Source organism: Gymnoscopelus microlampas (assembly GCF_963454915.1).
Source record: "Gymnoscopelus microlampas genome assembly, chromosome: 9".
In the NCBI taxonomy this organism is placed as follows: domain Eukaryota; kingdom Metazoa; phylum Chordata; class Actinopteri; order Myctophiformes; family Myctophidae; genus Gymnoscopelus; species Gymnoscopelus microlampas.
Genome location: NC_139946.1, coordinates 2194737 through 2211003, shown reverse-complemented (window position 1 = coordinate 2211003; position 16267 = coordinate 2194737). Strand labels below are relative to the sequence as shown.

Sequence of the window (16267 nt, the reverse complement as noted above, 5' to 3'; positions counted from 1 at the left end):
AATAAAGTTAATAACTACCTTATAAGTAGTTTATTAACTGTTAGTAGGTAGTTAATAAGTTGTTTATTAACTGTTAATTAATGTTTGTTAATAGCACGTTAAATGCTTTATAAACGGTTATAAACATATAATAAAGTTAATAACTACCTTATAAGTTGTTTATTAACTGTTAATTAATGCTTGTTACCAGGACGTTTGTTTAAAGTGCTACCCTATTTTCACTATTTCTTGTTTTCTTTATAACCTGCTTTCATTATTTCTATGAAATTATTTTGATTTTTTTTTTTTTTAATGTCGGATTCTTTTTTTTTTTTGTTAAAAACATAGTTATAGAAATGTGACCCAACAATGGGTTCCAACCCACTGTTTGGGAAACAGTGGTCTATACAAACACGATTGGCTGTGTTCTGGGCGAGGGAAGCCAGGTGGGGAGGGCCATCTTTGTCAGCCTGTAGGGTACAACAGCAGTGACAACACAGAAATGGGAAGGAGTTCATTGACACAATGACTAAATTGGGAGGAAAAAATAGATGGAACAAGTGCATTTTCCGGCAGCGGAAGCTGCCGCGGAACTGCCAGTGGAGGAGCGGCAACTGCCGGCAGTGGAGTGGCAGCACGTTTTCAGTAGGACTGTAGCCTACTAATCATTGTAATAAAATATTACTGAGGTTAGGGTTAGGGGTTATGGTTAGGTTTAGGTATAGTTTTACTGAGGTTAGGGCTTAGGTTTAGGCATGGTTTTACTGAGGTTAGGTTTAGAGGTTAGGGTTGGGTTTAGGTATAGTTTTACTGAGGTTAGGGTTAGGGTTAGGTTTAGGTATAGAAAACTGCCACTCCGCCACTGCTGCTGCTGCCCCGCCTCCCGGCACCTGCCGCTGTGCCGCCGGCATCCCGCTGCTCCCCCGCCGGCAGCCCGCGGCAGCTTCCGCTGCCGGAAAATGCACTCGCTGTCCCTCGGAAAAAAGGCTTACTTTTTGTTGGCTAATCAAAAAACAAAAGCAAAAAACAAACAATCAAACAAACAGAAGGAACAGCCCAATGATCCAATAGCACACTGTTGCACTCTGACCCCTAATGGACAGAATAGGTATTAATTTACAGTTTCATTATTCCCCTAAATCTTTAAATAAAACACAAAATAAAATATACACACACATATTTATTGTGTATCACTTGGGCAATGCATGCACCCTGCTATGGCAAGCACATTATGTATTGTGTATCACTCGGGCAATACATGCACCCTACTATGCCAAGCAAAACAATTCATTAAAGATCCAGTGCAGTGACATTTTCGGTCATTTTATTTTGAAGATTCAGACTGAAACGTCGTTTCAACCGACTCACAACCAATCAGAAGGTCCCATCCCTTCAGGCTATGGGACGTTGGAATCTCAATCACTTCAGCCGTGTGCGCAACAGGGCTAGTGTTTGTTTACAAGTGAGAGAGAGACTGCCAGTTAAGCACGTTTGCTACTGCGTGGCTTATTTCTAACCTATAACGTTTTCAAATAAATATTTTAGTGTGCAGATTAAGTTTAAAATTAGTAATACACCGTCTGGATGTCATCTTGAATGAGATTCAAAACGGAGTAGCTCTGTAACTAAAATCAACTGTGTTTGAAGAACGTGCAGCTATGGGAATCAAACAGGTGCATGTAACCAAGATTCATTTATATTCATGAAAGCTGCGTTATGTCATCACGCAGCACGTTTTCGTTTACAGGAAGTAATTACATGGATATTTCACTTTCAAAAAAACTTTGGGTCATTTTATAGTCTACTCTTGCTTTTGTGAGCCCCCCAGACCGTTTTTAAGTTGCTTGATTCATTATTTAGATATTTGATATTCATTTTATCAGACACGCCCCCTTCCTATACAGATCCATTATAACTTCAAACTCCATTTTTAGCATGTTAGATTAATCAAAAACACCCGTCCTTGGTTCTGGTGACTCACCCTGCCCTCCTAATACGCGAGGGGGCCGTGTTTTTTTTTTTTGGAAAATAAAAATAAATAGCCTACAATGAAAAAATTCTATAAAATAAATGAAAAAAATAATCGAAAAAACACAGCCCCCTCGCGTATTAGGAGGGCAGGGTGAGTCACCAGAACCAAGGACGGGTGTTTTTGATGAATCTAACATGTTAAAAATGGAGTTTGAAGTTATAATGGGTTTTTATAGGAAGGGGGCGTGTCTGATAAAAAGAATATCAAATATCTAAATACTGAATCAAGCAACTTAAAAACGGTCTGGGGGGCTCTCAAAAGCCTGAGTAGACGATAAAATGACCAACATTTTTTTCTTTAATATTGGCTTTTTAGGGACTTCTGATATAAAAAATACACAAAAATGGGTTTTTTTCAATTATTTTGGCCTCTATTGTTATGCCCATGTGATGACCAAGGATATGCTGAAAAACATATTTTTCATTTCACTACACCTTTAAGCTACCAAATTCCATTACATGAATGCAGTCTCTGCTAGTAATTCCATGGTGGATAGAGATAGTGGGAAACTTTGGTATTCGTTCAACATTTGTCATGTCAAGCCAAGTATTAATTGTTACAGTATATGGAGGAAGGTTTTGTGACATTGTGCAACTCTTGGAAGACTCCAAGCATACATAATGAAATTAGACTACTGTGACTCAGTACTGATTTTTACTGATGAATTCAAAGACCTCACAGGGCCAGGCTCCTTGTTGACATTTAAGGTGATTTGTAGGTGAGGTCTGACTGCCAAGCAGTCATTGGGTAACAATTTTCGAATGTATTTTATATCGTACCATTTTTGGTATCAAGCCCCTGACACACTGCGAGTGTCAAATGCGTGCGTTATCAAACACACCCAATATTTTACAACAGCTGTAGCCATATTGGAGGCGTCAAATGGACGTGTCAAGCCTATTGGCCCGTCTCTCAGCGCTCCGTTCGATTTGGAACGTCGACGCGTGGCACAGACAATTGAAAAATAAGTTGGAACAATGCATAAAGGTAACATCTTACTTCTCTCTTTAGACTCGTCAGTGATGCTTTCAGTGTGTCATGGCCTTCACTCAGTCTGGGATTGAACAGTCCCAGGTCATAGATACGACCAGAAGAACAATGAGCTGATAATGCTTAGACCCTTCTCTGCTCTCAAGAAGGTGAGGAGTCATTATTTGTTCTTTATCATTTACTGATGGAAACACTGTTTCAAGCAAGGCTCCAAAATAGACATCTACTTGTATGATTCATCTACTTTATTTTCTAGGAATTATCCAGGTCATCCTGGATAATGAATCATCATGTACAGTATGTGTTTTTTTTTTTTTTTACAATTCAACTAATATTTAGTTTAGCAGTCTCTCCTGTCTGAATCCTCATGTGTTTCTTCAGAACTCCCTGTCGACCAAAGCTTTTGCTTACTGCAAACAGTTTGCCAGTATGAGTCTGCATGTGTCTTTTCAACTCAGTTTTTCCGTCAAAACCTTTGCCACAACGTTTGCAAATACATACTTTATCCCATGTATGAATCCTCACATGTTCTTTCAGATATTCACTTCGACTAAAGCCTTTGCCACAAATGGTACAACAAAAGGGTTTTTCCCCAGTATGCATTGTCATGTGTCTCTTGAGACTTTCATTTCGATTAAACCTTTGGCAACAAACTGTGCACCTAAAGGGTTGCTCCCCTGTATGAATCCTCATGTGTCTATCCAAGTAATTTTTCATGCCAAAGCTTTTGTCACAAAATGTACAACTAAAGGGTTTCTCTCCTGAATGAGTGAGCATGTGTCTCTTCAAATCAGTTTTTCCACCAAAACATTTGCCACAAACAGTACAAATACTGTCTTTCTCCCCTGTATGAGTTCTCATGTGTACATTCAGATGTGCAGTTCGACTAAAGCCTTTACCACACGTTGTACAAATAATGGGTTTATCGCCTGTGTGCGTTAACATGTGCCTCTTCATAGTTTCATTTCGATTAAAGCTTTGGGAACAAACTATACAACTAAAGGGTTTCTCCCCGGTGTGTGTCCTCATGTGTCTATCCAGGCTATGTTTTACACCAAACTTTTTGCAACAAACGGTACAACTAAAGGCATCCTTCCCTGAGTCAATCATCATGGCTGGAGTTTGTAAGGATGACTGATGGTCCCGGGGCAGCTTGTTGCAAAAAGGCAATGTTTGTCCTTCCACAATTTGAGTCTTTTGTGATTTCAATGTGTTTAAAGTGGACTGATCTTCCCTGGTCTCTTCCCACTCATCACTGTCTTCAGTGCCAGATTCAGAAAAGTGTGAGAGGAGCTGGCCATCACTAGTTGGTTGTGATGTTCCATAGGCCTCTACAGCTTGTGTTTTCATGTGTTCAGTTGAGGTGCTGGCAAGAGGCTCTGTCTCCGTGTTTTCATCATCATCTTCACTTTTCAGCACTAGTATTGTCAATGTTGAACCAAAATCCTCCTCTGATCTAAGTAGCTCCTCCTCTTCCTCTTTAATGTGTGGAGGCAATGGTTCCTCCTGGTCCAGACTGGGCCTCCACTCTTCCCGTTCAACCTCCTCCTTACACACCGGGACCAGTTGGCGATCTAGGACATAATGACAGCAGAGATCAACTCAACGTGTGTTCTGACAGATTTCATAGATTTCAGAGTGTATAGATAGACAGACAGAGAGACAGAAAGACATATATAAACTAGGGCTGACCCAAATAATTCGAATATTCGAAGCTTTGTTCGATGGCACAAGATTCAAACTTTTTTTTTTTAATTGAGTAATCGGCCGTTTTTTAAATTTGATTAAAAAAAAACGATCTACTGTATCGTTTTATTAAACAGAAAATCGTCCTGTAATGCCATTATATCGATCTAAAATTGGTTTGCAATGTAACTAATCGATTGTATCGATATTAAGAAATGGGGTCTTGTATTTAGTTCGAGACATGTTAACTCACTGAGTGCCAGAATTTTTTTTTTTTTTAAACGTTTGGCAATTCTGGCACTCAATGTTACTACCTATGAGTATGTAAAAGAACAAAAACGAATAAACAAAAAATATTTCTATATGATGTTGTCCCAGTGCCAGAGTTTTTTTTCACAGAAAACAAAAAGTGCTTAGGAAGCGAGATACAGCCTTTTTCATTTCTAAGTTAAACAAGGAGTGGGTGGAGCTGCAAATCTTTAGATGATGATATCTTGGGTTCTGGACATATTTTTTTTTAAACTATTTTTTCAAAAACACGTCAAACACGTCATTGGCACGTTGAGCCATAGCGGTAAAAACACGTGAAACACGTTAATGGCACTCAATGAGTTAAGCAGCAGCACGCCACGCCGTGCACAAGCAAACAGAGCTAAAACCACCACTGCATCCATTGCCAGATTCATATGCAAGGATATGCGACCGTACTGTGTGGTTGAAAATTCTGGCTTCCGTGATTTGATCCAAACCTTAGAGCCAAGGTACAATATACCTAGCCGTCCACATCTTTCGGACAAATGCATCCCTGCCTTGTACGATAAGGTGAAGCTGGAAGTATAACAATCACTAGCCCAAGCTGAACGTGTGGCGATTACAACGGATGGCTGGACGTCGTGCTCAACACAGGGGTGTGTGACAATCACCTCCCATCACATCAGCAAAGAATGGAAATTGGAACGTTTTGTTTTGCAAACCAGAGTTTTGAACGAAGCGCATACTGGTAAAAACATTGGCGCCTTACTGCGTGAGGCTTGCTCTGAATGGTGCATCTCAGACAAGAATCCTGCTCTCGTCACCGATAACACCAGAAACATGACTCTCGCCGGTTCAGAAGCTAACTTCACTCCACACATTCCGTGCTTTGCACATACCCTCAACCTTGCCTCGCAAAAGGGTTTTGGGGTGGCTTCTTCAAAGTTGTTGTTGGGGAAAGTGCGACGAATTGTAGGGTATTTCCACCGTAGCCCCATGGCATGCAACGTCCTACTAGAGAAACAAAATATGTTGGGGCTGGATGACCACAAACTGGTCCAAGACGTGGTCACCAGGTGGAATAGTTCATACGACAGGCTTGACCGCTACTTGGAAAAACAGGAGGCCATAGAGATGACTCTGGCGTCCAAGGAGTTGCGCAAGGCAGGCAAGGATGTTAACGCGCTGAGCGACACTGAAGTCATCAGTGCGGAGGAGATAGTCAAATTGATGGGTCCTGTTAAAATTGCCACAACAGTGATGTGCGAGGAAGAGCAGCCAACCGTCTCAGTCATTGCTCCTCTTCAAGCAAAACTGCTGAAACACCTGCAGGCCTGTGAGGGCGACTCAGACTTGATTACCGACGTAAAGACAGTGATGAAAAATGACCTCTCCACCTGTGTGTGTGTGTGTGAGAGAGAGAGAATGTCAGTGTTGGTTAATATTTCTGTGTGTGGGGGGGAGACTATCAGTGTTGGTTAATATTTTAGATACGTTTGTGTGTGTTAAAGTTTTAGGTTAATGTGATCACCATGTGTTTGATATATATATTATTGCTGTCAAAATTAAGGTTAATGCCTGTGATTCAAACAGTGACTTGACTCTCTGGTTGCCATATCAATTGATGCTATGCTTTGTTTTCCTTTAACAGCATCTGCGTTGGACCCACGTTTTAAGGAGCTGCCCTTCCTGGACAAAGGGGACATGGAAGTTATCTATGCAAGACTTGCTCTCAAGGCTGCAGAAGGCTATCAGGTAATAATGAGAGATAACATAACCTAGTAGATAATATATTATCATGTTCATTTATGTGGGAGCTAGTACATTACATTCTTGTATACATTTCTTTATTGTAATTATTTTATTTTAAGTGTACTGTCTCGTATTGGCACCACATTCACTACTAAAGCTGAATACAATTTCCTTTTACATTGAGATGAAAGGGATAGTATTTTATTTATTAGTAAATCTTATAATACAGTTGAGTTTAGAGTTTGTGTTTGTGCAAGAGGAAGACCAGGAGATGCTAGGGGAAAGCCAGGAGTCAAAAGAGGAGTGTGGAACCACTGAAGAGACAACAGGTGTGCTTTTAAAATAAATATTAAGTGCTGGAAAGAAAAAAGTTGTTTTTCTGTGTTAATCAGACTGAGATACATGACAATATTTAAATATTATTCTTGTCTTGCATTGTTTTGTCTTCTCCAGGCGAGTCATCTCCCTCAAAAAAGAAAAACACAACCTTGGATGCACTGTTGGGGGATTGCTGCGTCCCAAGACAAAGAAAGTCCTCCAGAGAGTCTGCCAGAGAAGAAGGGGGACTGCCCATAAGTCCGACATCCCATTACTCCGACTACATGGCTTCCGCGTGCGGTTAAGGTTAGGGTTAGGGTTAGGTATAGGGTCGGAACAATGACATGGCACCAGAAGAAGTCACGAGGAACAGAGCGAAAGATGCATTGCCTTTGACCGAAAACCCCCTGAACTGGTGATCAAATGAAAATGAACTACCACTGCTGTCAAGGCTAGCCAAACAATACCTGTGCATCCCAGGCACCAGCGTGCCATCCGAGCGAGTTTTTAGTACTGCTGGTGACATACTGAATGCAAAGAGAAGTGTCCTACGGCCAGATCATGTAGACCAGTTGATCTTTCTGAAGAAAAATCTGAAGTAGGCTGCAAGGTTCGTTGAGGACAGACAGTCTTTTGAGATCTGAAGTGAGCTAAACCACTGTGTTGCACATATGTGTTAAAATATTGTGATGAACCTTGTACCTTAGAGTATTATTTGGGTTATTTTTGGGGGGTAGAAAAGAGAGAAGACATGCTCCCTACTAGCTCCCATGCACATTCATTGTACTTGATTGTATTCTACCTCTCAGTTGTTGCAAAATAACCTTATACAGAATATGCACTTTATTTTCTTGAATTTGAGTAGACTAGAGTGATCTAAAGTTGTCTAATTGTATTTATTTGCTTATTTTGCTGTGGATTTGCTGTGGATCATAGAATGATTCAATTTGAATCATTCATTTATTTCATTATATGTTGAGGTGAATTCTGGTTGGTTTGAAGGTGCAGTAAAAAAAAACTATTTTGAAGGTGCAATGAACAATTGTTCTGAAGGTACAATGAAATGTTTTTGAAGGTGCAGTTAAAAAACAAGTAAAATAAAATGTGCAATTGGCAATGCCATTACATTGTTGTTTGTTTACTTATTATATTTATATCCATCATCATCCCCTACAGGAAAGTAATTGAGGAATTTTGTACTATATCCACTCCAGGTATTTATTTTTCACACAGACTTTTTTGGGTAAATAAATAGTTACTATATCGATTTTAAATCACTGAATCGAATCGTATCGTTCCAAATTAACCTGTCCTGTATCGTTCATGTATCGTATCGACTAAGTCATTGAATCGAAATGTATCGTATCGTTCTAAATGAACCTGTATCGTTCATGTATCGTATCGACAACCAAGTATCGTGATACATATCGAATCGTTGTTAAAACGTATCGTTACACCCCTAATAACTAGTATAGCTGAGGCCAACACTTGGGTGTCGGGTTACATTCTGCGGGTCGTGGAGCAGCATTCTACAGCTGATCTTTATGACAGATCACTATGGATGGATGCTTTGTAGTTTGGAGATCATTTTGACTAGCAAGAATATGTGGCTAATATTGAGCCACTTGTTTGGGTTTAATCCAACTAAGACAAGTAGCATATCCAATCCAACCTAGCTATGTATGTAAAATGTATCAATTTCGCTGGCTGCAGACTGCAGAGATAGGGCAACAGCGCAGGCCAGCACAGCCTCGCGCTCCACCCCCCCCCCCCCCCCCCCCAGCCGTTGGCTTGATTACAAAATTAGAATCGAAGGTCAGCCCTAATATAAACATAGACAGATAGGTAGACACACACACACACACACACACACACACACAAAAAGGTGGGTTTCCCTCCTGGATTCCTTATATTAACGTACATTCCCAGTGGGAATGATTGTTCGACCTGCGGTTCCAGAGTTATAGGCTAAAATGTGAAGTGGCCTGTTATAGAGCCACCAAAAAAAAAGTGGGTAGAGGTTCTTCTTTGTCCTGTGGTTTATGTTCGTCACACGTGCTAAGCTAAGCTTTGACCATTCAATAAACAAACGGAGGTACTGGGCTGGCACTGCTGTTTAGAACTGATGCTGACATAAGGAAGGCTTTACAAGCTGCTTGTTGCATTCTTTTATTTTCACATGACGGTTAGGGACTACCACGGGAACCGCAGCACGGCCACATGTGACAAAAGTCTGCGGGTGTTTTTATTTTATATTGTGGGTGGGATGAATGCAGCCGTTGTGAGCTTGTAGATTTGCTGTTTTCTCCAGCGCTCACGTCGCAGGTTCAGTGTGTGTGTGTGTGTGTGTGTGTGTGTGTGTGTGTGTGTGTGTGTGTGTGTGTGTGTGTGTGTGCGTGTGTGTGTGTGTGTGTGTGTGTGTGTGTGTGTGTGTGGGGGGGGGAGGGACTTGGGAGAGAGGGAGAGGGAGAGGGAGAGAGAGAGGGGGAAACGGAGCGCTCTGGCCACGTTCAAGTGTCTAAAGACAGATATCTCGTTGCTGAAAATGCGCATCTGCCCGGTCGGGCAACCCGACAGCAAACTTCACCTGCCCCGGGCAGTCGGGCAGGCGTTGGCAGTGTCAACCCCTGTAGCATGTAGATCGCCTATGGCTTGTCCAGGAAAGGGATGCTAGGGTGGTTAACTCTATTTGCAAAGATAAGGTTCTTAACACAATGAACCACATAGTATCCTACAGGTTCCTACAGAATGAAGGAACAGAAGAATAAGAGGCAGATTGAAGGAACCTTTTAAATCAGTTCATTTGTATTTAGTTTTTTGAGAGCCTGCACCAAACTTTTATAATTCCTTATCAGCAGCGTGCATCAGCTGCAAATAGCTGACAGCCCCTACATCACCAAAACAAACAAGTCTAATGATCCTGCCTGAAAAGAAAGTTCATGAAACGATGTTCTGCCCGTATTGCTGTGTGATTTATTCAATTTAAACAAAGAGCACAAATGTGTTTACAATAGGGATAGGGAGCGAAAACCGGTTCCTTTGAGGATCCGGTTTAGCATTGATCAAGTCCCGAAAATCAGTAAGGTTTAATAGATACTCTTGTGGAGTCTAGTAGCAGGGTATTCCACAAGTGCCAGCCAAATTGCTGTACATTAGAGCCTCTGCAGCCGGCTACTTTTTTGCATACAATGTTATAATGTTGGTAAGTGTTTCCTCCTTTCTGGTCGCCCTGCACCGCCGTAGGGTCCAGGTGTTTTAATGCTTTGTTCCCTCACGTGAGTATTATCTCATCTGGCAGAGTAATTTAAGAGCATTTGCTATTAATGTTAACCAAGTCACAATTTAAGCCTTTTTAATACATAAAAGAAAGAAAGAATGAAAGAAAATAAATAATACCGTTGCTGCATCAAAAGTGATCAACAAACTATAGGCCTACTATAAAAAGGGGTCAAACATTGGCCAATTGTCAAATACTATAAGAAAGAGGCAACATTTGTGAACATAGCTGATCTACAAGCTCACAACGCCTCGCTACGTAGATCAGCTATTTTCACAATATGTATCTGTGGAACAGAATCAAACTAAATGTAATGCCTCAACTCCTACAATTCTAAGTGCTTGTCAGACTGGGGAGTCCCCAGTTCAAATATTATTTTGGGTAGGTCGCGGACTGAAAAAGTTGAGAACCACTGATCTTAAGTGCTCTTTTGACCACGATATCCGCCCTATTTACGTACGTCAAAGTGAAATGTCAATTTAGTCACGGTTTCTACTGAAAAAGTCTTGAAACTCCTGCCATCCATGCACCAATAAGAACCCTCTTTTACAGTCACGTGAGGCTTTTTCTTGATACAAAAGCGAGGTCAACTGGGCTTCCTCTGCATTTTTATATACTAGGTATAGTGCCCCATTTGGGGTATGCCCGTTCGGAATGGGTGCCAGGCAAATTAGCCGGTATCCGAAAGAGGTGCTTACAGCATTGTTGAGAACCACGGTATGACTGTTTGCAGCCTTCTCCAGAACCACTCGTCCTATTGATTTCACACTCAACACTGCACAGCCTTGCATTCTCAGCAATACAACCAAATGTGAAGTGGATGGGACAAATTATTCTCCAGATATGCGAATGGCGGATACAGACACTCCGTTAAAGGTAGGGTAAGTGATTTGCTTTGGTTAAAATAAGTGTTAAATAGCTCTATATTCTGATAGTACTCATTGCTGTAGAGTGTTTGTTCAGTAACAGGAGTCTCCTTGTCTCTCCACCTCTTTATTAAACAGAAAATGCATTTTCGTTTCAGTTTCAGTTTCATTTCCAATTTTATCCAACCAGGACAGAGAACTCAATCAGGATATAGATTAAACAAGTGGAATTGGAAGTGATGACACTAAGAAATGAGCAGACAAAATTGGATCTGGAACACTATACAAATTAAGCTTAAAAATGGGTACTTGAGATTTTGACACCTACCGGAAAATGTATTTTCTGTTTATTAAAGAGCTGGAGAGACATGGAGACTCCTGTTACTGAACAAACACTCTATAGCAATGATTACTATCAGAATATAGTGCTTTAACCTTTTAACAAAATACTTTTAGTTTTAACCCAAAAATATCACTTACCCTACCTTTAATGTACAGATATACCACAGAGGATGCATCACACCTGTACGGAAGCATGTGCATTTGTTGATTCTCCACTCATTTATTCAAGGTTTTTCCTTTAATTTGCCACCCGTCTGTATAGACGGATTTCCGCGCGACGTCATCAGAGCAGAATGCGCAATCTGCGCATGCTCGGGGAAAACGAATTGTTGCGCCGTTCACTCTGTTGTTATGTTCGGGAGTTAGATAGCCATAATTCTGCTATTATAGGCATAATAGGCATAATGCTGCTATTATATACAAACAGATCCAACTTCCGACAAATCATTTTTATTGAGTAAACAAGGTATTACAAACTGCATAATTTAATCTACTTTCATTAAACCCGGTGAAGATCATTTATTTTATGAATGGACATTTGACCAGAGCTGCTGCGGGTAATGGCGCCCTCTATAGGCTACCCCCGGCTCTGCGCGGTCATATCCTCTCATGTTTACTAACAGGAAACCTGTCTATATCGTTGCTGTGAGGGCAGAAAGTGAAACCTTGTGTCTCTATATTTCAACTTTCTATGTTTTTTGGTGAATTAATGACCAACCGTTGAGAGCTTGTAGATCGGCTATTTTCAATGTGTTTCTATGTTTTAAAAATAATAATAATGACGACAATATGTTATTTAATAACACCCCAAAGACACAAATTATTGTAGTTTTTTTCTGTTTGTTTGTTGTGGGTACCTTCGTCATGTTCACTTTTCACTGGTAGAAAAGTAAATGTTGACCCATCAGCCTCATCTGGTCTTTGTAGTAGCTCCTCCTCCGGTTCCTCTTTAATGTGTGGAGGTTCCTCCTGGACCAGACTGGGGCTCCTCTCCAGTTGCTCAGGGTAAACCTCCTCTTCACACACAGGGAGGTGCAGGTAGTCTAGGAGGACAAAACAGCACATATCTTTTATTTTATTTTATTTTTTTGTTGTTTACACTTTTTTCTCCCCAATTTAGTCGTTATGCCAATTGATTCCTCCCCACACAAATCCACAAGCAGTGGGATCTAATCAACTAGGCAGCTGTTTTTTTTCACCAAAAACAGCTTTGTGGGAACAGAAAGCAAAAGTTTTCTGTTCGGAGTTTGGAGAAATCTGAACTAGCTGCTTCACTGTCACTGCTTTCATCTGAGCGACAGTGTGTCCTTTTTCTGCCACTACGACGGACGGGGTCCCAGGCGTCGTTCTCAGGTACCTTTTCAGGTCCACTCTGTGTATTATGTGTACAGTATGAGTATGTGCGTGCGTGCGTGCGTGCGTGCGTCCTCGTCATTGTCCTCTTGAGATTAAATACATACAAATGAAAGAAAAAGACCATTACTGCATCAAAGGTAATCAGCAAACTATACTATAACAAGATATTCAAAAATATATTATATCAGGTTGCTTATTTCTCTCACTAAACATGGCAACGTTTTAGATCCGATACGGTTGCTAATTTCTCTCACTAAACATGGCAACGTTGAAAGGCCAAATGAGGAACAGCTCCACAGTTCATAGAGCTACACATAGATATAGAAACCTAGATATCTCATTGGCCTCTGCAGTTCATTGGAGCGACCTGTATCGAATACAAGGCTCTTCCGCAGGGGAAGCTGCCACTCAAAGTGACTACTGGCCAATGACAGTGCGTTGACTACTGGCCAATCACAGCGCGTCTTTTCCAGGACTTGTCAGAATCTAGTTGTCCCGCCCCCACCTGCCTCTGATTGGCCTACCGAACGCCCCTGAACCGAAGCGCGTCCCTGAACGTTCATCAATGGGCGCGCACAAAAGTGCAGCATTCATTTAAAGCATACATGGGCAACTGGTGGCCCGGGGGCCACATGCGTCCCACACCTTCACTTAATGTGGCCCGCAGGTTAAAATCGGAATACTGATATATTATTGAGTTCAGCTGTTACAATTCCAAACATGCAAACATGACTCGTTTAATTACTTCAGTCTATTCGTAGCTTAATGACTAGTATTAAAATTATATTGCCTTTATTATATCCAATGTATTTGTATCATAAAGTTAACACAAAATGGCAAAAATAGCAGATCTACAAGCTCAAAACGCATCGCACTGCGATGCGTTTTGAGCTTGTAGATCGCCTATTTTTGCCACTTTCGTGTAACATAGAATGGCAAAGTACGGCATTAATTTACGAAAAAGGTTAAAACACAGAGATAAGAGGTGTCTACCCGGCAGTGCAATGTGGCCCTCTGGAGTGAAGTGTGGAACTATAATGTCCCTCTCCATCCTCAAAGTGGCCCACCACTGTCTACAAGCTCGTGGGGAGTTGTGAGCTTGCGTCTGCTATGTTCCATGCATGCTGATGCATCACAACCAGTCATTGCCTGTATGCAACGGTGCCACCTCATATGTGACGGCCCTTTATGGAATAATTATGAGCGGACCCCCGTGTGCAACGCCTCTGACGCGTATGCATGTGCGCGTCCGTGAAGTGATCAATGGGCTGGCACAAGCGTGCAGCATTCATTTTAAAGGGTTGAAAATATGGTCACCCTACATACATCAGAACTGTGCTGTGGACATAGCCTTACTAACAATGAAAACTAGCAATTAGCATGTGCAATGTCTTTAGCATAAAGGCCCTAAGTATACAAACGGTACACTAGGGTGTCCCGCCAAAAAATAGCAGATCGACAAGCTCGGACGAGACGCCTTGCAAGCTTGTAGATCTGCTATTTTCGGGACAGTGACGCATGAATGCGGTTTTGAGACTCCAACCGACCTGTTCTGTTAAAGAAGCTCCGTGTTGTAGGAGAAGACCCTGCCATTCTGCTTTAAAACAAATAAATAATATAATAACAATATAATTGCAACGTCCGCGGGCACGCGCCGCTGCTGTCGAACGGCTTGTTCAACGTCCGCGGGCACGCGCTGCGTGAAGAACGCACATACGCACGCGCTTTGAGCTCCGCATACACACACACACACGGACCGTTGAGCTGCGCTACCAACGGCAAGCTGCTAGCAGCGTTGCCACGTTTTGCGAGAGAAACAAGCCAACCGGGCCTATGAAAACAAGCCCAAAATAAGCCACATGAGCAAGTTAAGCCTATGATACCAGAACATCACCTTTTTGAAAATAGCCAATGTACAAGCTCACAACGCGATGCGAGCTTGTAGATCTGCTATTTTCAACAACAAAAAAAATCTTGAAATAAAATGTGGAATATTTGGAATATTTTTGTAAACCTTCTAAGAACACAAATCTGGTACAGGGCTCCCTGGCACATAAGATTTGCAGATGGGGGTTAATAGGGACAAATACTTATTAATTTAGGGGTCCATGACATGAAAACCATTGAGAACCATTGGTTTAAATAATACATTTAAAAAATCGGAAGCAAGCCCAAATAAGCTGCACTTACTTTGGAAACGAGACCAAAAAAACGCAACCCGCAACTACCAATATTTACAAGCAACTTTACAGAAAAACAAGCCCGAAGTTGCTTATAATAAGCAGACATGGCAACACTGGTACTGGCAGCGCGTGTTCAGCGCTACTTCCAGTTCATTGTTCTGTTCCGTTAGTGCACTACAAAATAAAAGTAATTTCAATGTTCCACTCAGTTTCATAATAAAACTCCTGGTGTGTAAAACATTTTCTTTTTTTAATACAGACTTCCATGGTGGGCAAAATGTTCCAGGAAATCTAGCGTTTTACGCCAAAGTAATGGTAACAGAATTCTTTTCACCATGCACGCATCATTTCTATGAGGTGTCCAAAACAACATAAAAGTCCTAAGAAATCCCAGTTGCGGAAATAAGTTTAATTGGCATCAATCTAAAATGGCCACCAATGAATAATAAAATGGCATATTTTTGCTCTCCATATTTGAATGATTTTAAGTTCTGAAGTGTGATTTTTGGACAGAGTAGTCAATATAAAATGGTTTCCAGTTTTATTGGATAGATTTATATTTCCCATAAGTAGTCAGGGGCGTAGCCACGGGTGGGCCATTTTTTTTGTGCAAAATCTTTTTTATATATAAATAAATAAATACATGAATACATTTCATAATGTCTTTCTTTCTTTCTTTCTTTCATTAAAATATTTTTAGTTTGTTTTTTTGCGTGACCGTCTTGCGTAATATGAATAAATAAACATTGGTTCTTTTTCGCTCTGTCAGTCTGCCTCTAGACTGAGAGAACGAGAGCAATCCATGGTCTCGAAGGGCGGATCCAAACCCAGGCGCCCGGAGCAGGCGCGTCCTCCGATTGCTTCACCAATCTATGTCCCCGCCTCCCCCCCCCTCCCCCCTCCCCCCCCCCCCCCCGGTCTGTGCACGGAGCAGGCTGACGTCACCAAATTTAGAGCGACGCCCCTCTGCACTCTGAATGGTTAGGAGATAACAAGCTTCAAAGACCATCGTTCCTGCATCGTTCCCCCAGACTTTTTTCTTTTGTAACAAAAAAAATGGCTGGGTTTCCGAGGCTAGTCTGCCTCTGTCGTCGTTGGTACGCAAAAGACTACACATCCTCTTCAATGCAAACGATAGGAGCCCTCTTGGACGCATTATTTGCTGCGTTCAAGCCAATACACACCACCAACCTCTTGGGGGCAGCATGCACCTCATAACAGAGACTGACACACA

General features: G+C 41.4%; 1 protein-coding gene across 2 annotated transcripts; it reads right to left on the bottom strand.

Annotated features, from left to right (window-relative positions):
- Window positions 1-2153: 2153 nt before the first annotated feature.
- On the bottom strand, window positions 2154-14572 carry LOC311051723 (uncharacterized protein). Of its 2 annotated transcripts, none has more exons than XM_084066331.1 (3): window positions 14398-14572; window positions 12352-12537; window positions 2154-4575 (listed from the first exon to the last, which is right to left on the bottom strand). In XM_084066331.1, exons 1-3 carry the CDS (start codon window positions 14441-14443, stop codon window positions 3326-3328), a joined length of 1482 nt encoding a protein of 493 aa, XP_083922457.1. In that variant the 5' UTR covers window positions 14444-14572; the 3' UTR covers window positions 2154-3325. The 2 variants fall into 2 exon arrangements, with proteins under 2 accessions (XP_083922457.1, XP_083922456.1); XM_084066330.1 differs by lacking the exon at window positions 14398-14572 and adding an exon at window positions 13844-13976.
- Window positions 14573-16267: the final 1695 nt, after the last annotated feature.